Source organism: Archocentrus centrarchus, chromosome 4, assembly GCF_007364275.1.
Source record: "Archocentrus centrarchus isolate MPI-CPG fArcCen1 chromosome 4, fArcCen1, whole genome shotgun sequence".
Taxonomy (NCBI): Eukaryota; Metazoa; Chordata; class Actinopteri; order Cichliformes; family Cichlidae; genus Archocentrus; species Archocentrus centrarchus.
Window position 1 is genome coordinate 10,266,192 of NC_044349.1, and position 26,290 is coordinate 10,292,481.

The 26,290-nt window shown below is 40.3% G+C and overlaps 1 protein-coding gene across 1 annotated transcript; it reads left to right on the forward strand.

Annotated features, from left to right (window-relative positions):
• Positions 1 to 1,017: 1,017 nt before the first annotated feature.
• atg4c (autophagy related 4C, cysteine peptidase) lies at positions 1,018 to 11,881 on the forward strand. Its single transcript, XM_030727367.1, has 12 exons — positions 1,018 to 1,057; positions 1,168 to 1,221; positions 1,316 to 1,428; positions 1,913 to 1,996; positions 2,561 to 2,779; positions 4,245 to 4,584; positions 5,494 to 5,564; positions 7,867 to 8,069; positions 8,395 to 8,473; positions 9,252 to 9,328; positions 9,808 to 9,927; positions 10,315 to 11,881. Coding segments are annotated over exons 1-12 (1,530 nt in total). The 5' UTR covers positions 1,018 to 1,055; the 3' UTR covers positions 10,483 to 11,881.
• Positions 11,882 to 26,290: the final 14,409 nt, after the last annotated feature.

Genomic DNA, 26,290 nt, shown 5'->3' on the forward strand with positions numbered 1-26,290 from the left:
AAAGTCCTTGCGCATTCTCATTTTCAAAAGAACTCAGATACGGTAATGAAGTAAGAGTACTTATAAAATACTATTAATAAATACCGTAGTTCTGAGCATGTTTCTTAACTAAAGAATTATTCATTTCATTGTCAGAATAGATAAATGTATCACAAAAAGTGAAGAAATTTGTTTGATATTTGCTTCTGAGTGATACTGGAGTAAAAATACAAAGTAAAATAATGACGTAAAGTACTTCACATTTGTACTGAACTCCAATACCTTCTCCTAGAATAAAAGTTACATTTGATCACTCGGATTTTGTATGTCTGTTTGTATGCATAAGTAAAACAAAACTTAACAATATTAGAAATAGGTTTGGGAACATAGCTGGGAAATTTAAAAACATGGATTATTACATTAACAACGTTAAGCCTTATAACTATTCATAATCATAATACCACAATCAAGATGAGACGGGAGTAAATAGCCTAAAGACTTTGTCCTCTCTAGACAATGCCAAAGAAACATTTTTTTTTTAAAGTCTATATTTTGAAATCTTCATTTATACTGATTACTTTAGTAGCAAGTTTGTGTTACAAAAACAAATATAAGTGGCAACTGCTAAAAGGCTTTGAGAAATTATAGGAGCTGAACTAAATAGCCAAATTGCTGTAAAAGACTGAAAAATTACAATTCAAGTATAACTGTATCACACTGGTAGGTTAAGTCCCTATTGTATATAGCTGTTATGGTATACAAAATCCGTAAACATAAATAAATAAATAAACATGAACATCTACTATTCATAATAGCTATGTGGTTGAGAACTTGGAAGCGTTATAATGAATACTTTTAATACCACGCCCTGCTCATTTGTACAACACAGAGTGCTTGCTGTTATTGAAAGAGCTACCCAAACAAAGCGGAGTGTATTAAACACAGAGTTAACAGTAAGAACCCGCCCTCTCGGGCTGTCGTGATTTATTGTTCAAGCTAACCCTCGTTGGTCGTGCTCCTTGTTCCCGGCGGAAACACCGCGAGATCACCTGACTTTACTGTTCTACTTCCTCAAAATGTAAACATTGCCTTTCGCGTTGGGGTGTTAGTTTACAGAGCAACTACTGGATGACAAACTGTGTTTTAATTTCCTTTATTATGCAGTGTTTTTATTTTTAACTTTCACAGGGAGCTACAACGCGTCTGTGAGCTAAACACGACTGGATCGAAGAAAACTAAAAGGTAGCGACGCGTTCACTGCTTTAATTTCATGTCATTGTTGTATCTTGAAGTCGTGCTGTAGACTTACTGTGTGCGCCACGTAAAACATTTGTAGGCTGAACGGGAATGGGTTTCCTCCCTCACTGGTCAAAATGGAGAATAAAGGGAGCGACGAGGTGGAAAAATTGAAGACAAAGTTCTTGTCTGTGTGGCACAATGTGAAGTACAGTAAGTAATTTGCCGGAGGCTAACACACACGCAGACACACGCTTCCCTGCCATCCATGCTTAACCCTGCGTGTGTACTTTGTTTCTAATGCTGTTTCTAATCAATGTTGTTGCTTTGGCTTGTTCATGTTCTCCACAACAGTATACAGACAGACACACACACACACACACTCACTCAACATCAGAGTTCACTGAGACAGTAGTCTTATGCTGCTTAGTCAGTCCTTAAAATAGTTCTTCATCATACAGTTCCACACAGGTTTGTAAGTAACATTGTATGTTTTCTCTCTCGTGGCCTGCTTTTGTCCAGTGGTTACTCTCTCTGTCTTTTATTAACAAGAAGAGGAGAAAACCAGTACTGTAGTTGTCAGGAGTCATGGAACTGAGCCAGAACATTGACTGATGAGTTTTGCAGGGTAGATGTGGCAGTTAAACCAAGCTGTCAACCAGGCCATGACATATTGTCTGTTTATTGTGTGTCTCAGGTTGGGCTCTCAAACCAAAGACGTCATTCAGTAGAAATTCTCCTGTGCTGCTACTGGGAAAATGTTACCATTTTAAGGCTGAAGGTATGCTGCACACATGTATGCATAAATATATGCAATTACATTAAAAAATTTTTTTTTAAAAACACACCTTTATACTGATTGCATTCCCTGTAATAAAAAAAGTTACATGCAATGCTGGTTCCCCAAAAGATGGGACATTGTGTAAAATATAAATAAAAACAGAACCACACATTATTAAACCCCACACAAATATACGTTCACTTTAAATTTTGAAATGATTTGCAGATCATTTTATTCTGATTTTATTAACAATTTATCTAGCATCTCAACATTGGGAAACATTGTTGGAAACAAGGTTATACAGTGTGTCACCGCCAGAACTTCACCGCCAGTATTAACTTGTGTCAGGCTGTTAATCATCATCTTAGTAGATGCTGTTTGGACAGCCACCTTGAGTAGAACAGCAGGAAAGTGTCTTTACTCCAGCCATTATGTTTGTAGAAAAATTTCACTAACCACTTGGTATGAGACACAAGCGAGAAATAGTAAGAAAGTAAAAATTATTATTGTATTATAATTGACAAGATGAAAAACTGCAAATTTCTTGTCATCTCTTTGCCACAGATGATGAGAGTCCTTCTGAACCCTCTGATGAAGAAGTTGTTTTGGGGGATGTGGATGCTTTCCGGAAGGATTTTGCATCCCGTGTGTGGCTCACCTACAGAGAAGAGTTCCCTCCTCTGCCAGGAAGCACCCTGACCTCTGACTGCGGCTGGGGCTGTATGCTGAGGGCTGGACAGATGATGCTGGCTCAGGGACTTATGTTGCACTTCTTGGGAAGAGGTGAGGGAGATGATGGTACTGCAGCTGAGCTACACACCTCTGATCTTGCAACAAGATCTGAAAAAAAAAAAAAAAAAATCTTAGATAAATCTGAGTTTATAAAAAGTGATTGAGACAGCTGTAATATTTAAGTCAATTGTCTAAATGTCTTTGGTCACAAGCAGCATGATGTTGCAGTGATGAGCACTGTTGCCTCACAACATGAGGAACCTGGGTTTGAATCCACCAGCAAATACAGGCATTATAGAAAGCCTGTCTGGTAAAGATAAAGTGCACTCACCAAGCATATGGTTGAATTACCCACACACACACACCCTGTGAGTCACTGAGTGGCCAACTCAACTTTTGTTGGTTTAATGCTTATTTTATCAAGGCTTATTTCAACTTTGAAGAGTTTCCTGATTTCTAAACAAAAATAGAACGTTTTATTTAGTTGATCTAAGGAATCAAAAGCGAATTCCCCATATCTTTGTAAGATCTATTGTCTCTCAAGTGCCCCTGGACTTTATTGGTCTACATAATGAGATGACTGCCAGTTTAAAGCAGTCATTTAGAAAACAATATTTAAAACTTGTTCTTCTGTCAAATCTGAAATATGTCACTAATGAAATATTTCTCTATAAAGTGACTAATGGCCACTTTAGGATATTTATTGATCAATTTCACTTTGATTCACTTTGAATCAAGGTCATTTAGTTAATGCGTTAGACTCTATTCTGGTCCATTTTATGGCCGGGGCCACTCCCATTCTCTCCACCTTCAGCTCCCTCCCTGTTTGTAAGGCAGAGGCCCTGTTAAAATGAAATACTGGGACACTCAAACTTATAATTGAACAGAATGACACCTATTCTTTTACTGAAGCACACATGGTTCAGACTCTTTAGGGCAAAAACCTTTAATTTCAAGGTCTGAATGACTTTTTGTTCTTAATGTTCTAAATGGAAGTTTGATATGTTGAACGATCAGGTTCGGAGATCATCGTAAAGAGTTAGTCAAAGGAGTCGATTCTATGATTTTCTACTCCTGATATCAGGCTTTAAAAACCTATAGCCTGTTCTTGCACTACAAGTACTGTATGATGTATGAATTCTTTATCCGTTTCCTGTGTTAGAATAGTGCAGATGACTTACATTACACCTCAGAAGCAACGTTTCTTTATAGTTTAATTTATCCTGCTGTTGAGAAGGTGATAGAGAAACCCCAGTAGAGGTTGGAAAAGTAAGGGATCTCTTGAATGTAGTAACTTTTAGAGCATCTCTTAGCAGATACTAGCACCATTAGACATTTTCTGCTGCTGCTTGTGAAACTTGCACAACAATGAGGAACTGGGGGGGAAAAACGTGTTTCAGTTCAAACTCATTCCAAAACATGAATTTTCTATTTTATCAGTCTTTATGTTGGTGTGGTTTGGGTTGTTGCCATGTACCATGTTGTTGATTATTGCTCACATTATATTTGTCCAAAGACTGGACTTGGCCAGAGGCACTGACACTCCAGCCGTTAGACACGGAGACATGGACTACCGCTGCAGCCAAACGCCTGGTGGCCTCTCTGGAAGCTTCTCTGCAAGGTGCTCCTGGACCCTCTGCACTTAGCTCAACATCACAGCCCCAAGGGCCTTCCTTTGGATCTGCAGAGGAGGCAGAGGCACATTTAAAGGAGATGTACCACCGCACTCTGGTGTCTTGGTTTGGCGATTGCCCTTCGGCTCCACTGGGCCTCCATAGGCTCGTCCGCTTAGGCCTGACAATGGGAAAACAGGCCGGGGACTGGTATGGACCAGCTGTGGTGGCACACATCCTCAAGTAGGTTTAAAAGTTTGAGCTGAGCTTACAGCTGTTACCATCTGATTTTTTTTTTTTTTAATTATTTAATCATAATAATGTATCATCATTGGTTAAGTATTGTTTAGGGTGCTATTAACAGGTTTTTATTGCTGATTGATGTTTACATTAGTCATTTTTATTTATGACTTAAAATATGTAAAATGTACAAATACATACAAAATAATACGTGAGCAATTCAACAAAATAAATATTCTTTTGAGATCAGTAAACCATTTCAGCATGAAGAGGGAGACTACACCGAAATGTTTGTATTTCTGAAAAACAAAAACATAAATAGTAACCTTCTATATATATATATATATATATATATATATATATATATATATATATATATATATATATTATATATATATATATATATATATATATATATATATATATATATATATATATATATATATATATATATATATATATATATATATTTAATTGTGCATATGTAAAGTGGCTGTATTAAAATTAGTACACCCATTACAAAGCCTCAGAATAGCTGTTCCACAAAATTAATTTGTGGTCATCAGAAATGTAATTTGTGTGTACAACATGCTATATCCGTGTTTAAATTAGGTGGTGAACACTTCATTTCAACAGTATGTCAGGAAATTAATAATAATTTGTACAAGCTACTGACCATAAGTGTTTATCAACAGCTGTGTAATTCATTGGAAATATACTCATAGATTTCAAGGCCATAACCAGTTTAATGGATAACACACAGATCTGTCACTATTTAACTTTGCAAGTTGATGATGAACAGAAACCTGATTTCTAATTAGTTACCATAACCTTCAGATACAAACCTCCCTTTCTCACTCATTCCCTTTCTGCTTCCTCTTCTTGCCGTCCTTTCCTTTCTCTTTCTCTTAGGAAAGCTGTCGAGGAAGCAATGGGCTCCGGTTTGGCGGGCGTAACTGCCTATGTCTCCCAAGACTGCACAGGTATGAAAGATGAGCCTGTTGTTGATAAAGCAGGAGACTGGGCATGGCGCCCAAGCGGATCTTTCGTTTTCCACCATTTCTTTGCTGCTGCGAGACTGGAGCTGCGGAAAGCAGTGACAGCAGTCTCACTGTGTCTGTTCCCCAACAAACACATCCATTCCAAATCTATAACCTCCCACTCCGACCTCTTTTTAACCTCCATAACTTGGGAGCTGTTTGTCTTCTCGGTAACATAGCTGTTTGTGTGAGAGTGCAAAAAATTAGAATTTGCAGATTTTTCCTCTTTTTATATGAATATAAATTGAAATATGGACACTTTATGTTGAGCTTATTTAACTGTGGCATTTTAAAATATTTTCTTTGGTCTGAGATGTTAATCAATTGATTGCACAGATGTAATGACTCTTCAGATCCACAGTTTGGTTAATACACTAGATTTTTGTTTCAGTTCATGCTTTTTGTTATTAATTTTATTTATTATTATTATTTTTAAATTCTTATTAAGTAAGAAAAATAAAAAACCTCCCACAGGCTATGAGCAGATCAGCATTACATATACGAGTTACCAAAGGTATATCTCAACCATTAAGAGTTACGTACAGTCAAATGAAAACGAAAGTACACCCTTTTTCATTTCTAAGGTTTTACATGTTTGCAGGCTCTAAAATTATTGAAATATAACACCAAATAAACAACAAGACATGACCTATGAGACCATACCAGTATTTATTTAACAAAAACACAGCCAAAGTCGTGTGAAAAACCAATTACATCCTATAATTTGTAGAACCACCTTTAACAACAATAACATGAAGTAATCATTTTTTTATGACTTTATCGGTCTCTCAGATTGTCGTGGAGGAATTTTGCTCCGCTCTTCTTTACAATGTTGTTTCAGTTCTTTGAGGTTTGAGGACGTTCGTTTATGTACAGCTGTGGAATTTCAGTCGAATGAAGGTCTAGACTTTGACTGGGGCATTGCAGCACCTTCATTCTTTTCTTTTTCAGTCAGTGACTCAGTGACCGTGAGGCGTCGAGGTCCTGTGGCTGCAAAACAAGCCCACGTCACCACTCCTCCATCACTGTGCTTGAAAGTTGGCTTCTGTGCTGATATGCTGTGCGTGGTTCTCAGAATGTGGTGCTGTGCATTATGGCCAAACATCTCCACTTTGGTCTTGCGTGTCTAAAGGACATTGTTCCAGAGGTCTTGTGGTTTGTTTACTTGTGAACAGTCTTTCTCTCTGTAGAATTTCAGATTTTATGGAAATTGGCTTCTAACCCTTCCTAGACTGATGGGCAGCAACAAATACTTCTCTAAGATCATTGCTGATGTCTTTCCTCCCTGGCGTTGTGTTAACACACACCTGAATGCTCCAGAGCAGCAAACTCCCAAAACGTCTGCTTTCATAGAGGTGCTCACACTTGCTGATGATCAGTTAATCAGATGGCTGCCACTTTCTTAATTCTTAAGGAAGCAGTAAGGATGTACTTAGTTTTCCACACACTGCATCTGCATTTGGACTGTTTTTGTTAAATAAATAATGACATGGTGTATGTCGTGTTGTTGTTGTTCATCTAATTTTTCACCTAATTTTACAACCTGCTGAGGACCAGATAATTTCTTTTTAAAATCATGTCCTAATACATAAAAACCTTATTATTGAAAGCGTGTGTACTTTCTTTTTGACCAGCACTTGACAGATGGTAGCTTAGCTATGGTGATGGCATGATCTTTCAGTATGTCTGTCCTGGGTGTCGTGTAACCCTCATGAATGAATGAATGTAAATAAAGTCACTCAGTGTTTCATTTAAATTAAAGTAAAAGCTTCTTGTAAAGCAATGAGCTCAACTGCAGCAGCAGTAGGCGGCGTTATCACAGCAAGAGAAGATGGTACAGATGGTTTACCCTTTAAAAAAAAATAGTTGTTTACTTATGTATTTAAAGGAATTACAGTTTCTGAAGCAAAGACGTAATCACAGATGAAAAGCAAAAGGTGTTAATGATGTAATTTTAAAAAAATTGAAGTGTTTATTGTTCATTTTTTAGATTAAGTGACCTTTATAACACCTGCAACAAAGTCATAGTGGCATAACTGCATAAGGTGACACTTCAGTCCATTTCGAGTAACTCTTGTTTAAACCTGTTTATTTTTATTTCAATAATCAGGAATGCTACAAAAAGACATGATTTACTGTTTGCTTGATTTAAAAAAAAAAAAAACAACCTCCGAATGGATTTTAGTGATAAACCATGCAGACAGAATGACCTCCATCTGACCTTTGTGTTATTGATCCTTCATAGTGTACAGCGCTGACGTCGTCGATTGCCACAGGGTACCGAGAGCAGGGCAGACCTCCGATGAGACGCCAGACGCCACTCCTCTACCACAGAACGACCAGCCGGCACATGCTTCCACCTTCCCAGAGAGCCGAGCTGTAATCATCCTCGTCCCTGTCAGGCTGGGAGGGGAGAAGACAAACCCAGAGTATTTTGACTTTGCAAAGGTGAAAGATGCACCTAGGTCTGGATAGTTTAAAAAAAACAAAAGCCAAATAAGTTCAGACTGTGATGACAGGATTTTACCCCCACACACACTTACACTCACATTCACACTCACTCATATTTAAGAACAAAGGTGCATGGGGATTAAAGGAAGTCAAATTAACTGGATGTTGTCACTGGAATTGTGTGTGTGTGTGTGTGTGTGTGTGTGTGTGTGTGTGTGTGTGTGTGTGTGTGTGTGTGTGTGTGTGTGTGTGTGTGGGGTAATATCTTAAGTAGGAAACCTAAGACTGTGCCTCTCTGTCCTGTCCTTCTGTGTTCATTTAGAGCATTTTGAGTCTGGAGTACTGCATAGGCATCATCGGAGGGAAGCCCAAACAGGCCTGCTACTTTGTAGGATTTCAAGGTTAGTGTTAGTGTAATGGAAAAGCGAAAGAAGACACACAGAAAGAGGTTGGTGTGAATAGCAAACTACTTTGCATAATATACCCTTCTTATGTGAAGAGACAAAGTGAGTTAATGTATTCCTGTTTGCGTGAGGAAAACGGAGAGGAGTGGAGATGGAAGCAAGTGAAGCAGGGCTTACTTTATTCTCTCTGACCCATCAAAACCTCGCCCATTTATCACAAGTAAACCTCCCAAGTTGTGAGCTGTAATTGATTTCCATAGGAGGCATGCATTAAATTTCATCTGAGCCCCAAAGTGAGCCACTCTTCATCACCTTCAGGAGCGAGGAGGAACCTTCAGTTGTACATCTTGGCAGTCAATATTTACGCATTTACATTTTACCAATTTGAAATACAGTGGTGGATGATGTCTAAATGACAAGCAATACATTCTCCCTGCCAAGGCACACCTCAGCGCGGCATTTATCATATGCAAATGGTCGAATATAATTGCGTGTTTGTAAAAGTAATTCCCCCACACAAAAATTAAATGACAACCTCTTTTTGTGGGTGTAAAGAATGGGCTTGTACAAACGCATCTGATTATGTAGAATTTAATCCACCCCGGTGGATATTAAAAAGCAACAACCTTCTGGGAGGCATATTTGACGCACCACAAGCCTAACAGTAGACTAAGCGTGGTGACTTTGAGCTGCTCTGCATAGAAATTGGGGAGAAACGCATTTTTGTAATAATCGGATGTTTTTGAATAACTTGTCTTTTGTTTTGTCCTTGCAGATGACAGCTTGATTTACATGGACCCTCATTACTGTCAGTCTTTTGTGGATGTCAGCACCAACGATTTCCCTCTCCAGGTAATGTGAAATTACACAGACGAGCTGACTGGGGGCCCCAGTAATGTGAATTTAATAGTTGCTGTTAGTACTTAAGGGTATGAATCTTAAAGCAGCACTCGGTCCAATTACAGAGACCCCCCCCCCAGTCTGCTGATTTATTTGCTGCTCAGATAACTGAAGCTGCCACTTAAGAGAAATACGGCAAATATAGGATCAGGCGCCGTGAGCCTTAATATTTCAGGGCCCGTACGTACAAATCAGCACACAGCGCTGTGCAGAAACTTTGTTTTATGCTTTTGCACGCTGTGGTATACAATGTGACAAGTTGTAAATTTTTTGGATGCTGTGACAGCCGATAAATAGGATTTCATTCATCATGTGATGCGGAATACATCTTATTTGGTGTTGATGCTGTCGTGGAGTGTATGTATGCCCCGCAGTCACCTGGCCCTTCAGCTTGATGAATATTTTCATGTATTTTGTCTCTCTTTGTCTAGTCGTATCATTGCCCCTCGCCAAAGAAGATGCCTTTCAGCAAGATGGACCCAAGCTGTACCATTGGTTTCTACTCCAAAAATTCTAAAGACTATGAGAGAATCAGGCAGGAGCTGTCGAGGGTGAGGACACCTTGATAGTTCCTGCTGCTATCAAATTGTGACTCTACACAATTTGTCGCAATTTCTCTCCTCAATTTGCATGCTATTTTTTATTATTTTAATAGTACTGTATATTCATTGTTTAGTGTACTGGCAAATATTTCTGCCAGTTTAACAGGAGTTGACCAGTAGGTGGCATCGTTTAGCCACAAATCTACCTCAGTTCTTACTTCTCACATCAGTCATTTTGTTGTCGTAAACCAATCCTCCCTTTTTAAACTTATCATGCATCTGCTTAGAAGACCGCTTTCTACGTAGTCTAATTAATTTGCATCTTCAGAAAGAAGATTGTTATCTTAAGTTCTTAAAATCAACTCAAAGCCCCGAAACACTGCTTTGTTGTTCCAGCTGCTGCAGCCATCAGGGAAGGAGAAATACCCTGCGTTCACTTTCGCACAAGGTCACGGCAGAGATTACGACCTGTCGGCAGGCCTGAACCCTGAAAAGAGAGAGTGGCCCTTCATCCGTGACCCGCGGAGGACGGTCACCACTGTCGGAGACTTTGTGCTGCTTTGACAGCCCTTTTTAAAAGTCCAGACAGAGCACACGTCCTCTTCTGTTTAATCAAATTCCTTGAAGTCCAAAGCCTCATGAAGTTTTTGGAACTACACGAATACAGTTTTTGCATCCAGGACACTTTGTTGTAGAGAAATTTGAGATGAATGTGCAATTAACTGGTAAGACTTCTGTTTGCTGGCAACGTGAACATGTTGAATCATATGCCAGGAAGCCTTGGAACATCCTTTGGTGCTCTGCTGAATTCAGTGACCTAACGTTTTTTGGGGGGTTTTTTGATATAGTATTTTAACAATGAGGAACGTAAAGGAGAGTACTATTCATTTTTGCACCATTATTGTATTTTTGTTAATGGAGACTTTATTGAGATTTGAGATTTTGCACCTAAAATCATTAGCTTATAATGATCACTAGGTCCAGTTCACATCCCAGAGGAGTAGCTTTGTGAATAAAGACTGTGACAGCATCATGTAGAAGTAGTAATTATGACTGAAATCAGTGTTTGATGATTTAAAAAAAAATCATAGGGCTACAACTAGAGAAGTTAAGGTTTATCAAGCAAACTTCTCTGCTAAAAAAAACCCCATTTGATCAAACGATGAATTCTTTGCCCATCTTGAACATCTCAACAGCAGAAGGCTTTGAAGGAGAGTTTTCATAACGCTGTTAATATTTCTTATAATCAAAATAAGAACACCTCTTTCTTGTAGCAATAATATGTGACGGTGGTATGGTGTGTTTGCTTGACTTTGTACGTTTTTGCCTGCTATTATTTTTTAATGAGTTATGCATCACAGTGAAAGTGACTAGAATATGTCAAGGGGATAACAGTGCCATGTAAAAGCACTATAAAGCACCGAGCACTATCTGTTATAAATCTAACGTTAAGAATATGATTCTCTGTGGGAGTAACGCCTCTTTGTGGCTCACACACATTTACAACAGCAAATGAATCAAAGCATGAAAAAAAAGACTCTTTTAAATCAGATTCAGGGAATTGTGATCTAGAGGCTGCTGAAACCTTTTGGACTAGCAACATGGGTCCACAATATAACAATATAACTACTGTTGTACAACTTCAGTCCATTATTTCAACTTTTTTTTTTTTTTTCCACAGATAATTTTCATACAAGTGGGAATTAACATTTCATGTCATGCTCTTTGTTATGTTTCATTTTTCTTCATTCTGTTCTCTAGCAGTAAGTAAGAAGCTGCAGCGCAGTTTCACAATAACTACACATGACCAACGAAGGGAGTTCACTCTGTGTTAGGCTGCAAAGTATTCCCAACTGTTAAACACATGCTCTGTATGTCTGTTGGCATAAATTAACTTATAATGTTTTACCATTGCCGAGCAAAAAAAGTTGAATAAAGTCAAAAATATTTTTTTCTTTCTCAATCAGTTTGGATTTTTTGTCCACTTAAGGAATTGTAAGCCATCATAGGACAAAAAAAAAGATTAAGTGCTACATAGAAACCTCAGTGGTGTGTTGAAATGTATTCAGTTCCTTTCTCTCCCAGTCAAATGTAGTAGATTAAAACTAATCGTACGTGCTAACCATCTCTACAGCCCATTAACCAGGAACCGGAAAAAATGTGACCCAGTGACACTGGCAGCAATTGTGTTCCTCTGTGGAGGAAAAGAAAATATCCTTGTGTGCAAAGCTCTGTTACCATGGATAATCTGTCTGTTGCCCCCTTAGTTTGAGCTATGCTGGACTGTTTTCCTGTACAATACAAATTCTTGTATCATGATGAGGCATGCTTTTTAAGGAGGGAACTGTCCCTTCTGTGCTGGCGACAGGGCAAGGGTTAGGATGGAGAGACAGAAAGAGGAATCTATCTGTTCTCTGCCATGCTGAAGCACTGGCAAGGCACAAAGGCATCATTTAGACCCACTGTCTGATCTGTGTGTTTGACAATTTATTTTTTTTTTTTTAGTGGCTGGGCAACTGACTATTTGGACAGAGCAGGAACATAAAATATGCAAGAGCAAAAGATCTTTGGAAGACTAAGGGGTGAACAGACAGGAGGGATGCATTGGGAGGGTGATGGGACATTTGGGATTTTTTTTTTTTTTTCAGAAACATGAAAGAGCATTTGTGTCATGGGGCACAGCGGTCTGAGGGCTGACTGTGTTCTCCAAGTATTTACAGGGGACATATGAATATTTAATTAATACTCCCCTGAGACTCAGGGGAAGTGCACTAAGCAAGTGGTGGCTTTACAAAGCAAACTGATCACACACATGCAGACACACACACACTGTGCCCTACTGTTTAACACAGCTGCCTAAAGTGTCACTGATATTGCAGATTCCTGAAAATCGAATCTGCAGCCAAGCAAATTCCTCACAAAGAGAGGAATCAGAGAGTCATTCCTCTGTTCCACAGATGGATGGATGGACGGATGTGTGTGTGTGTGTGTGTGTGTGTGTGTGTGTGTGTGTGTGTGTGTGTGTGTGTGTGTGTGTGTGTGTGTGTGTGTGTGTGTGTGTGTGTGTGTGAGAGAGGGGGATGGGGGTGGACATAAAGACACAGAGACGCCCCATAAAGATTTTATTTTGGTGTCATCCACAGGAGGAAATGGCTTGTGGCGTGCATCTCCAAAGAGGGATCAGCAACATATCTTAAGATTGTGCTCGACTTTAGAGTAAACCCCTGATTAGGTGTTGTCCTACAGCGACTCAAGGGACAAGGGGACCTTTTTGGACTTGGCTCTCAAACCAAAGTTGGGATCTGAAAGCAGAAAGCTGGATCGTGATTGCAAGATGAGCAGTTAAAATCCTTTTTGTTGAACTTTTGGACAATTTCCTTGAAAAGAAACAAAAATTAAAGAGAGATGGAGGAAACTAGAACATTGTGAGTTAGTTTGGTGATACTATCGACTGTCAAATTAAAAAAGGCCATGAAAACACATACGTTCACAGTACTGGGTGGGTGTCGTAAGCAATCTTAAGTCTCAGGCCCGCAGGGTCAAAATGTTCCTTCTAACCTCACGGTTCCCAGAAGCTCCTCCAAGCAAAATCAGGCCATGACGAATGACACGGGGAGCGTTCAGGGGAATTAGATTTAACAAAGAGGGAAAGACACAGGTGAATCTCTAATATCCACAGTCTGTGTAGCTGTCTGGATGTTAATAATGAAAAGTGATGTCTCTGGTCTTTTTCATTCGTAAGTAGTGTGTAAATTTATATGGATGAATCTGTAGTTTACACATGTACAGGTTGTGTGTTAGACATTCTAAATCTTAGGTGTCATACTCCCTCCCTGTCTTAACACCAGGTGCACGGGTGCGAGATTTATATCCAGTAGCCCTTGCCCACCCTTGTGGAATGCCATGCATCTTCAAACAGGTACTTCACTTTGAAATCTCATCTCAGCGCGATATCTCAAGGCGGCTAAATATACCCGGCTCCCGCAGCCGTCAGAGCGTAAATACCGCCTGCGCTGCATCAGACCGTATTCAGAGTCTCAAGTCTGTCCATGCAACTGTCCACTTGTCTCCACCCTTCTCCTTCTAAACCCTCAACCCCCATCTATCCTGTTCACAGGAGCTCCTGGAGAAGTGCTGAAGCACTGCATGCCTAATACGTCTCTTCTGGGCTGAAGCCAGATAGATGTCATGATGTTGTGATTAATCAGCACCACACAGGGCACAGGTTTTAAGTGCACTCCACCCCATGAACATGACCTAAGTACATACTTAGTTCTTCAAATGTTCTTCACTTTTTTTTTATTCTTCCAGTTTGGAATATGTTTCTTTTTTGCATCCTAGGCTAGAAAGCTTTAATAGTAATTTTTTTAATAGTAACTTTATGACTCTAAAATTTTTGGTACTGATGAAGCACTAAAGTGGTTTTAAAAAAATGTTCATTTTTTTATTTTAGTTAAATATGGCAAATTCAGCAGAAATATATTGTGAGTGTTATTGATTAAAACTGCCAGTGATTAATAATTAAAAACAGCATCAATGGGCAACTTTCACTCAGTGCGAAGAAGTACTGAAGCTTCTAAAAGTGCAGTTTCCAAAAAAAAAAAAATACAACTTGAACGTGTGACACAAAAGATCTATGTAGAAATTAATTCTGTGCTTCGTTCTGTCTCCATGATGTGCATTGTGGAGGTGAAGTAACACTCTGTACACATAATATTGCAGTAAGCTGCAGTAGGTTTGCATCAGACTCTGCCTCTCTTCCAACAGAGAGGGGTTTCTGTGGCGGAGGCCCAAAGCAAAGCTTCTCACCTAGTGTTGGCTAACCTTGCCCGCCTGTGACAACAAGAAGGGCACTGGAGTTAACATTTAGATAACGGATGTGTGTGCCGCTTTCCATTTCCATTCCTGGTGACAGGGCATCTTAGGAGCACACCAGTTGTGTGAGTGGCTGTTTGGGGTGGGAGGAGTGGGGGCGCTCCTGTGTTCCTCGCATCTCAGGGGTGATGTGGGGGAACGCCGAAATTCCTCATTCTGCTCTCCTTTGAGGCATGGCCAGCCCTCTGTCAGCTTTTACTAACCAGATGCATCCGAAACAGGCACCGAGGCTGAAGGGAGGGGATATTGCCTGCTGTGTAGCTGTCGACTTGTTTCTTATTGCATGCCTGTGTAGAGCAGGGTGGCAAGTGTGTTGTGTGTACGTGTGAATGGGGCGGAGTGGAGTTTAGGAGATTGTCAGGCTGTCTGTGTGTGTGGCAGGACATGCTATGAATTTAAGAGAGTGCATAAACCGCCACACACACACACACACACCCACACACACACACACACAGACTTTTAGATTGTAACTATCTGTCTTTAGTATAGTGTAGCCTTTAAGTTTTGTTCTGTTAGTATTCCCCAAATTCCCCAAATCCTCTGCTTGATGACATACAGTAGAGTGGATGTGTGTGTATGACTAAGAGTGATTAATGGAAAGAAAGCAAAGTGAGTTTTGTGTGTGTGTGTGTGTGTGTGTGTGTGTGTGTGTGTGTGTGTGTGTGTGTGTGTGTGTGTGTGTGTGTGTGTGTGTGTGTGTTGTGTGGGTGTGTGCGTGTGTGCGTGCATAGGTCAGTCTCTCGCTCTCTCTGTGTACATGTGTATGTGTGAATCCCCATCTTCCATCCTGTAGATTTGTGTCTTTGTGTGATACTTTGCAATCTCATCTCCATCTAAAACTCCTGCAGGCCCTGTGCACCATTATCACGCAGTTGCAATAAAACCCACAGTAATTAAAGGGGATCTGGCTGTAATTGCCTCAGTGAATCAACTTAATCAGCACCTGTGCTCACAGTCAACCTAATGGTGCAATCTAACCTTTTAATACCCCAGAAATTAGAATTGTAAAAAATTATACACATGATAATCATTCTGTATTTTGAAACTCTTGAGTGGACAATGAGTGGACCATTGTCCAAGGCAAATATTAAAGCTGCAGTTGTCGAGTGGGCATATGTATGTGTGTGTGTGTGCGTGTGTGTGTGCGTGTGTGAGCAAGAGTGAGTGAGAGAGAGTGGAAAGAAGCAGAGGTAGTAAGGTCAGGATGGTGACATCACTCAGTAAGTCACTTTATTTCTATAGTATCTTTATTAGACATTAGTGCAATTCAGTGAGCTTTATTGTAACTGACTGACAGGCCGACAAAAAGACAAAACAGCACAACAGCAGAGCTAAGAACAATGCACACAACAAATAAATATTGCAAAAAGTAACAAGAAATGCTAATAATCTATGTATTTAAATCATATACCACTCAATTACTGGGCATACCATTTCCTTTAGCACACAATATCCTCAGGCCTCTGTCACACAGATGTGAAAAGCAGTTATACTTTGAACCAAATCAATTAATCTAGCAGAATCGATAAAATCAAATAGAATTGCACAGTGAAGCGCTTAATTGATTGACGTGAAAATTTGCACCACTGAACAACCTTCCTGATAGGGTAGGCATTTTTCAAAACAGAAAAAGCACAGGGGACTCAAACTGGAATACTAACAGGTGAATAAAATTTCACTTCTGGTCTTGTGCATGTTTAGCAGGACAATTAAAAGAACTGAGCTATTCTCAACAAAACCTGTGCAGTACTTGCTATGACATGTCCAAATATTTAGTTGAGAAGGTCTGCCATATTAGCTGGGTCAAGCCCTCCTCTATCTTAGAGTACACTGCTCAAAAATAAAGGAAGCAGCATGTCTCGCAATCAGCTGCGAAACTAAATTTTATGGTCCAAATTTTGCAGTGTATTATCAATAATAGTGGCACGATGATGTAGTGGTTAGCACTGTGGCTTCAAGAAGGTTCTTGGTTCCCACAGTGATAGGCTCCTGCTGGGAAAATGGATGTAGTCCAGCATTTTTTGCAAGATGCGGAAAGATGTGACATTTTCTGGTAAACATCACCAATAAAACTACAGTAGAGATTTTGACTTTTGTCACAGCCACAGAAGTATTCCTGAAAATTGTAAAATGAATGGCATCTTTTAGAATGAATTGGCATTCATAATATCATGGTCCAGGAAGCAGAATACAGTAACCATACTGCAGACACTAATAACTGTATTACTTACAGATGCACAGAACTTCATAAAATTACTGCTTTTTGTATAGGCTAATGTATAAATTGAATTTCCAGGATTTGGCAGGATTTAATTCTAAGTAACTGGGCAGATGAAAGCGGGTAAAATGCTTGAAGTTATTCTATGGATCACAATCTTATATAAATCTTGACACAAATATAGTCTCTAGGGTATGGTGTGTACAGTGGAGTGTGTGCAAAACCTGGTGACTGCACAGAAGAGTCTAGTTTAAAAGAACACACATGCAGACTCTCTCTTCTTTGGTATTTTTTTAAGTGCTCAGAAGTTTATGTGAGTTTTGTTCCACAACCACACAGTCTTGAAAACACACAATGCATACTATTAAACAATAAAACGGCAAGGAACAACACAGATAATAATACAGCTAAAATCATGAATAAATTAGCACGCCCATTACTCTCATACTGCTGGCCCACAGCCTCATTGAAATATAGGTCTTTTCAACACATATACCTAATATACTAAAAAAGAACATTTAAAATGATTCAGTGGCTTGTGTGAACACATTAATTTTCAGTACTAAAAATATATTTTTAAGCAGGTCTTGGGCCCTACTTCTTTCTTGTGTGGAATGCATAATGGATTCCTATGTAATCCATTACAGCTACTGAGGGAGCGGGAGATAAAGAGTCTTCAGCAGCAGCCACCCGGGGTTGTTCTTCTTTAAATGAAGTTTTAATAAAGAACGACTGAGAGGCTGTACAAGGTCAATTATCAGACTTTGCCAATCCTCTGATACTCTTCTCCAATCCCCGTGCTTGGTTAGCCATAATAGCTGTCAGTCATAACTTGCTGATCTACACGTAAAAACGTCAGACACCCAGACGAAGGCTGAACCTATCTATCCAACACCTCTGTCAGTGTGCGCTTATTGTTGACTATTTTTCGTCCTGACTGGCACATAAGGTCGCCACTGTCACAGACAGGCAAATCAGGAGAGCTGACTCTGGTCGACGTTCATTTGTCAGTGCCCTCGTTGAGAAGGATATCTCTTTATGCATCAGGAATATGTTAAAAGTCACTGGGGGGAAAGGTGGAGATATTAATTTCATCTGTCCGGGGTGCTCGTTTAGCGTTGAAAGTTGAAAAGCCCCCCACCCCCGCCCTTCCCCAACTCATCTCAAAGAGTGAGGTGGATTTAATGTACAGGGTGCTTATGAATACGCTTATGTATTCATTTGAGCAATAAACGCCGGGCTGGGTCCCACACAGAAAAACAAACTGCCTAGCTTCCGGCAGCCATTTTAATTAAATGCCATGGATTGTCAAATTTATCGATCCCCCCTGCCCTGACACAAGCCTGAAGGATGTCCTGTGCCATTTCCATATCTTTAGCGGCTTCTCCTGCTAATGTGAGGTGAGGGATGAAAGGAGATGGAGGTCTGCTTGGCTAAATTGGGCCTGGCTTTAACAGCTTGGAGCAGAGGGAGCAAGCGAGGTGTAAATGGATGTAGATAGGCTAAAGGGGGGGTTGCACATGCCCTGAAGCAATAGCCTGAGAGTTGCACCAAGGCCTTACTCTCACTCTTGCTCTCTCAGAGCAGATCTGTGTGCAGATGGGTGTCTGACAGGCCTACAGCTGTTCTCCTAATTGTTCATTAAGTGTTCTATTGATTCCCTTATTTCAAGTACATGTGTCTTTCAGGCGCTGCTCTCCATGTGAAGCGGGAGACACACATTCTGCACACACACATTAACGCACACTCTCACCTACACATGCATCCTAGCTTGGGCCGAGATGACAGGGTGAAAATGTGAACTGCCACTTCTAATCCAGTACTCTTCTCTTTGTGGGGTCCAACAGGGGCTGGAAAGCGGGGCCGCTCTCGACGTACCAGGCTTTTATTTTCCAAACTTTTAGCATCAATCAATTAAAGTGCTGGCAGCAGCATGGAAAAATATTTAATTCCTTGTTAAGCGGCAGCAGCCTCAGATTGCACCTGGCTGATAAGGAAGCTTGTGTGAGTCAATTAGATCCTGATACTCTTGCCTTGATTACTGAGGGAGAGTGCAAGCTTTATTTATGTGGAAAATGAGGAGAGGAGAGGAAAGGAAAGGAAAGGAAAAGGGTGAAGTAGGTAAAGGAAGTCAGCAGCAGCATGGTCTTGGAGCTGTTCTAATCAGTTGTAGTATTCTATTGTGGAGTAGAGCAGCTTAGAGTAATGTAGCTCTTAACCACATTTAATCTGTAAGCAGAGTTATAAAATAAAATTCAAACAAAGGCGCAAATCCTGTTTGTAAAACCAGATTCTGATAAAGACTCTTTGTAGCGTACATCAGACAAAGTCCAGAGCTAAATAACCCAGCTACATACAAAAAAAGCAAGTAAGACGTGTAAAAACTGAACAAACCCTGGTTTCACAGTGGCAGAGTTTCCTCTTTGTGGACTAAGAGTATGCAGAGCACGTCGAGAAAGCAATTTTTTTTTAATGCTTTTATGATTTTATAAAATGGGTAGTATTGTATGGACTGGTCAATGCTAAAGGGAGAAAAATCACCACGCACACTGTAACCATTTCTCTTTTTTCCTCCTTTGTTCTAAGCCTCACAATTTGGCTTTCAAATTGGACTTAGCGCTTCAGTGAGTCAAGTCATATACTCCCAGCCTGGGTGGTCGTCTCCATTTCTTGGGCGAGGAAATTCTGTCGGCCCTCCTGCGTTGAGTGGAGTGATAATGTTCTCTGTAAAACACAATCAGTCACCTCCTTCCCTGCCTTTGTGTAAGGCTCGAGGACCCCCAATCAATATTGGCTGGCTGGGTGACTTATCATTGCAGCCTGGCCGCAAAACTGAACTGAACAGGGCTGCAGACAGCGGGCTGCATCCTGATGCAGACATGAGGCGAGGCACGGTGGCTGCATCAGTGACCCGCTTGCCAGGCGGTGACCAATTTGTTATGAGGCAGTGTTGGGAAAGGTGGGTAGGGGAATCTCTCAGACAGTGCATACAAAGCTACTGTTTATGGAACTAAAGGGAATCTGCTGCATAAATGTAATCAAAACAGTGCCATTTGTGACTGAAACTGATTTTTTCTGCATGTCATGATATTACAAGTTTGTGCTTCTGGAAAAAAAAAACAGCCCAAAACTTTTCCTCTAGAACTTTTCAAAGTAGAGTGTTTTTCACTGTAGTCCACAAATTACAGTGTAATTATGTGGTCATTTTGGAGGACTATAAAATAATTCAGTGCTATCAAACACCCATTAGAGTGGAACAAAATAAAAAATAGAGAATCAATTTTGAGAATTATTATAAGCTTATAGAAGGAGAAAAAAATACTGAGTGTAAATGGGTGATTCTTTATTTTATACACTTTTTTATACAGCATAGTTCTGAATCTTCTTGTTTGAGTTCCTTTTAAGATAAATACAGGAATGCCTCTAAAATACTTGCTTATTTACTTTGCTTTCTTTCTAGTAAATACCATATGTTAAACAGATACCCGGAGAAGTGTTTGTGTTCTTAAAACCTACATTGACGTTGCAACTAAAATAAAAAAATAAAACAAACCAACATGCATATGAATACATTTTTGCATGGCAAAGCCAGGTTCAACAGGTGGTGTTACTTTGTGTTAAGCTGTGGGAACAATACAGGCCAAAATGATATGAATATACATGTACTGAGTTACCAGCAGCAATTTCCTTTAAGGCTGAAGACACTGGTGGACTTAGCAGATGGCTAAGGTGGCCAAGTGATTATTAACATTTCAGTTTCTTTTATCTTTTATGACAGTAAAAAAAAAAAAAGTTGGAGGGATGCAGTTTCAGATTATCTGGTAATGTTTGCCTCTTAATGACCTCTAATTGGGTTAGTAAAGAGAAGATGTTGACAATTGCTATGTGCTCACATTCCAAGGGCCTTGCTTTACCCATTATGTTAATTCAACCATTATATATCTTGGGGTATTAATGGGACTGACACAAGTGATGTTACAGGTAAAGGACTGTGAAATGGTCTGTAAACAGAGGGAATTGATTCCAAGGCTAAAACGATTGTCACCGGCCTGCACTGAGCTGAACAGATACCCTCCACCTTCCCTTTTTTGCCTCACTCCATTCCTCCTCCTCCTCCTCCTCCTCCTCCTCCTCATTCTCTTTCTCCCTGGATTCCCCCTCCTCCCAACCTCGTCCAGCCTGTCAAATAGTCTCTGACAGCATTCCACAGAAGCTGTCAGGGCCATCAAAAAGGTACCCAAACACAGCGTGAAAAGCCGTCTGCTTACAAAAATGAGACTGGATAAGGATCAATACAGTTTACCGCTGTTGCCCAACACCAGAGCACATCCATCCACCAACAAGCGTCACAGACGAGCCTCAGAATCAGTTGCACTTCAAGTGCCGACTCTCTGGCTAGCCAGCTTGCTGTCATATAGAGCGTGGGCTTATTTAACAGGAGCATTGCTTTTGAAAGCCTGGGATGAGACACAAAGCCGATTCACAAATTTTTTGTGAGTTCGATTTATTGTGAGCGCTGTCCTCCTTAGATGGTCAATTATGCTTTTTTGTTTGTTTGTTTGAAATGAATAGACAGGCTGTCTATATATAGGAGTGTGGAGTAAACTGTAAAAACTTGTAGACATGTTATAAATACATTTACATGTGTTTATCTGGTTGGGAGTATTTACTGTGCAGTCCTGACTTAAAAAACACTTTAAACTACGGTTTTATGAGACCATTAATTATAGGAGTTGAAGTTTTCATGAGCTCATATGTGCTCAGACATAAAAAAAAAATCGAATCCTTTGACCAAATTAAAATATTGTTTTATGCCTCATAAATACTGTAGGAACCCAAGGCCTGGTTTATATTATTACTGAGGCAGCCTAACAGCTATCTTGTAACAACAGGGGGAGATGACCATTGCCTGTCATGTTCATTTACCTGTGGATGTGCTCACAGAGCAGAGAGCAAGCTATAAAACCAGGTCTGCACTGCCACACAGTAATTGAATTACTCTGCCATCCAGTCTTGTATTCATTTACTGTTCTGATATCTGCTGGTGATAGTAAAACGGCACATTTTTGATCTTGTCCTTCCAGGAGGCAGAGAGTCCACTAAAGAAGTTTCTTCAGTGTGGATTTCTTTTAAAATAATCATTTGCAAAGTGGTATTGCTGTGTGTACTTACAGCCGCCAATCTAGGTGCTGCAGTTAACGTGGATATCAAATAAGAGCCTGCTAACCAGATCTGTCAAAAACACGAGGATAATAACTATCTGCCTGTATATGGGGGGGCTCAGAGGAGGGAGGAGGCGCTGCATAATAAATCTGCTGTATTCATCCAGAGAAAATTCAACTTCTTCCCTTTTTTTACTTGATAGGGTTTGAATACGCAGGCCAGGCTAATAAAAGATTGGCCTGTCATAATGAATCAAGAGGCCCAGTGTCAGGTAGGTAGTGTGAGTCTATCCTCTCACATATCCATCTCTGGAACAAGCCCCGGTGTGCCTATATGGCTGGAGAAAAGAGACCAGTTGACACCCTATTTGGCTCTCTCCACTGAAATTAACTTTAGGCCTAGGAGAGAAAGAGAGACAGTGTTTGGAGCAGCATGGCTTCATTTTCTCCCGCAGTGAGCACCGAGGCCCCAGAGGGACACCAAGACGGATTTGCATGCCACTCGCTATTCTCTGCTACCTGCTGCAAATTTATTATTGTGGCAAGTCAGCTTCCCCAACAGCAACTTGGAGGACTTTTCAAACCTAAATGGTATCTGCAGGCGGTCAGGAGACACAAAGAAATCACATACACACACTGTCTCTTTCTCTCTCTCTCTGTGAGACACTCACACACACACACGCACACACACACACACGCACAACACAGAGGAATGGAAAAGCTGCATCAGAAAGTAATCATGGAAATCAGAATACAGCTGTCAGCGGTGGCAAACACAAAGTGATGCCTCTGATGAAGTGTCAGGCTGTTTCAGAAACAAAGAAACAGTTAGCAACTTTTCAGGCCAAGTTTGTTGCCTCTCATGCATCTATACAGAAGGGTCATCATTGTGGCTCGGCAGGCTAAAACATGCAGTATGTGCAATATTGTGTTTGACTCAGCCTGTGACATATTTGTTGTCTGTATTTATTTTGTCCCTTTATACTCATGCAGTCATCCTACAAATAAAAAAAAGTAGAGGTTGACTTTAGTGGGCTGTGGTCATCAGAGGAGGGGCGGGGTTTCTTTATTTGGCATACGTGGATCAACACGTATCAATATTACTGTAAGTTCACGGTCATATAAAATTAAGACAGTAAAAAGAGGAAATCCTCACACATTTTTTATGGGTTGGCAAAAATAGCTGTAATAATAGATGTTACTAAGCATTTCAGCTCAAAAATGAATTCAATATTCAATTGATTAAGATAGTTTTCTCACTTGTATCAAAAGGTGAGGTGGTTCTCTTTAACAAACAGAAGGTAGCAGCACTACATGATGTTTATTTAGATGACTCTACTTCAAACGTTCCCCAGCAGCCTCTGCTGTCTTATATTCTCAAACTGCATGTTTTTTGTACACTCGATTCTTTTGAAAAAAGAAGGCCCGATCTCATTGTTGACTATCAGACTGAATAAACCATTTAGCAGAAAATATTCCAATGCCTAAAACCACCAAGAGTAAATTTGTCAGTATTTTTTCAGATTTTAGATAATGTTACACAGACAAAAAGAGGATGCTGTTAACTCTTTGGTTAAAAGCGAAAGCATCCCGTGAAAGTTTGGCCAAAAGCACGAGCACTGAACTCCCATGGTGACTGTCAGTCATTTACTGTAGACCTGTGCTGAGACAAGCTCAAGGTCAAACACCTTTTGCAAGGTCATGAAAGAACGGGATAAAGAAATATGGTGGAGTCAGGGTCAGTGGAGCCCATCACCCTTCCTCTGTCCCCTAAATGAGTATTGCTCACCTGATTATCTATTATCATGTTATTGGACGTAAATTTAACAAGCTGTTGAGAGCACTGGAAAATCAATACCTTTTAAATGCTGTTTATGTGTGATTAACGGTTAATATCCTCACAAATTATTTAATATAATAAGGTCATTTGTCTTTCACATGAGCCCGGTACCCTGCAAAGAATAATAGAATAATAAATGAGGACACTAGTGAAGAGGAGATTTCTGATGCTTTCCCCAGCTCCGTTTTATTACCCATATCCTCTTTACAGCTACAAAGCTGCACTATGGTTATTTTATGCAAGTCATAAAATTAGGCTGAGATGGAATTAGCAGACTCGGGGCTCTTTATAGGTCAAGCCGGTAGTTTATGAGCCCACGACTCCCTGGCACTATTGTCAGGAGGCTAGTTAGAGGGGTCTTTAAGCATGATTTAATATGTCCATGCCTTGGAAAATAGTTAAATAGCTAATTAAATGGAGGAGTTAATTTACATATTAATTGACCTTCCAGTAATATTTATATTGATACCTACATGAGGATCCCTTGTCTTCATTGCCTTTCATCATAGTTAGTCTGAGCAAATATGGTGTAACTTTTTTTGTTTAAACTCAAGTTTCTTTTTATTGTCGCCAGAGAGGGGCTGTGTATTCCCCGCCATGTCAGGCACACAGCTGGCTGGGCTTTTTGTGTGCTGAGGGCTCCTTTTGTTGTCGGATAATGGACGAAGCACCATAAACAGCGATGGGAAGTGGCCCGGGGGGCTTTGCGGGTTGGGTGGCTGGGGGAGTGTGAGTGTGTATGCGTGTGTTCGGGGGGGCAAAGGAGCTTGAGGAGGTGGAGGACTGTGCCTGTGTCAAAGCTGCTCTTAATTATATCTCTAATCACCAATCAGCTTGCCAACAGAATAGGACCCCGGGGCACGACATTAGCCCAACCTGTACATAATTCGCACAACATTTCACCTGCAATGCTTTCTAACACGCGAGCGCGCGCGCGCGCACAGTCTCCGCTCAGCCAAGTTGCCTCCTTCGAGAGAGGACAACATCAATCTGTTTGTTTGTTACTCTCCACACCAGCTATAATGCTTCATAAGAGATTTGTGCCGCATTCTCTGTGATAATAATCTATCGTACTAATGCCGCCCCTGCATGTTGCATTGTCATGTTGATGTCCGCACGGCCATAGAGGGGTAATGATGACACGGATCAACGATGATAAATTGGAAGCACATTGTTTGTTTTCGACAGGGGGCGCGTCCGTCCTGTGCGCCGTGTTGCAAGCATGGTAAGTGTGTCTTACAGCCTATTATCAGGTTGATCATTTGTCACTAGCCTGTCTTCACTTTGTCTCCCACATTCTTTCTGGATAATGGCCCTTCAAATGGATCTGCATATGAGGCCTGCGTTCAACAATAGCTGTCATGAATGGGTCTTTTCAGGCCGTGTAAACTAAAAACGTGACAACATATACACAACGGGAGGGTTTCTCAGAGAGTTAGCCTTAAGAGGAGTTCAGGTAAAAGTTCCTGAAAGGCTTTGGGGAGCTTGCTGAAGTCTGTGCATTCCAATATTTAAGCTAAATTTATTATAAACCATGTTTTCTAGCAACTAACCACGTTATACTTGAAGTATGTGAAACAGGGCCCATGCACGGGGTCTTCCATTTTTCCATCTCCCCGCGGCCTTCTCTCCTGCTGGTTTCGACAATATGGCAGCCAGCCTGGACCCCCTGATCCAGCCACAGACCAGCAGCTGCCCAGCAGACCCATGCTGCAGCACCTCAGGGCCATCAGTGCTCATCGCTCACTGGGGCTAAGTATCCTGTCAATGGTTGATGTGGCTGCAAATTAAATATTGTTATGATCCATAGAATTTTCTCATCATTGCACTGCACATGCACTTGTTGTTCACAAGCTGATAGAAGACAGAACAGCTTGTAAAGCAAAATGTTTAAGCTGATTAATAACTGCTCCTGTCTAGTTAATTAGTCACTTGCTCAAGTAACTCAATATCCGAACTAAAGCAGTTGGCTTATTAATTGATGAATCAATTAGCAATATGTTTTCATATATGCATCACATTTCTTAGCCCACTTTCAGCATCTAAAATGTAAAGATTTTCTGCTTTTGTCTCTTTTTTTTTTTTTTTTTGGAGACTAAAAACTGAATATTTTGTTGTCTCAGGACCCCCGGGTATTTGAGGAAAGCACATCAACATTTTAGGAGTTTGTACTGGTAATCTGCATTTTAACTAATACCTACCTAGATGTGGATTTTATAGACTAAATGATTAATCAAGAAAATAACTTTGAGCTGCATCTCCATTTAATGTGATAGA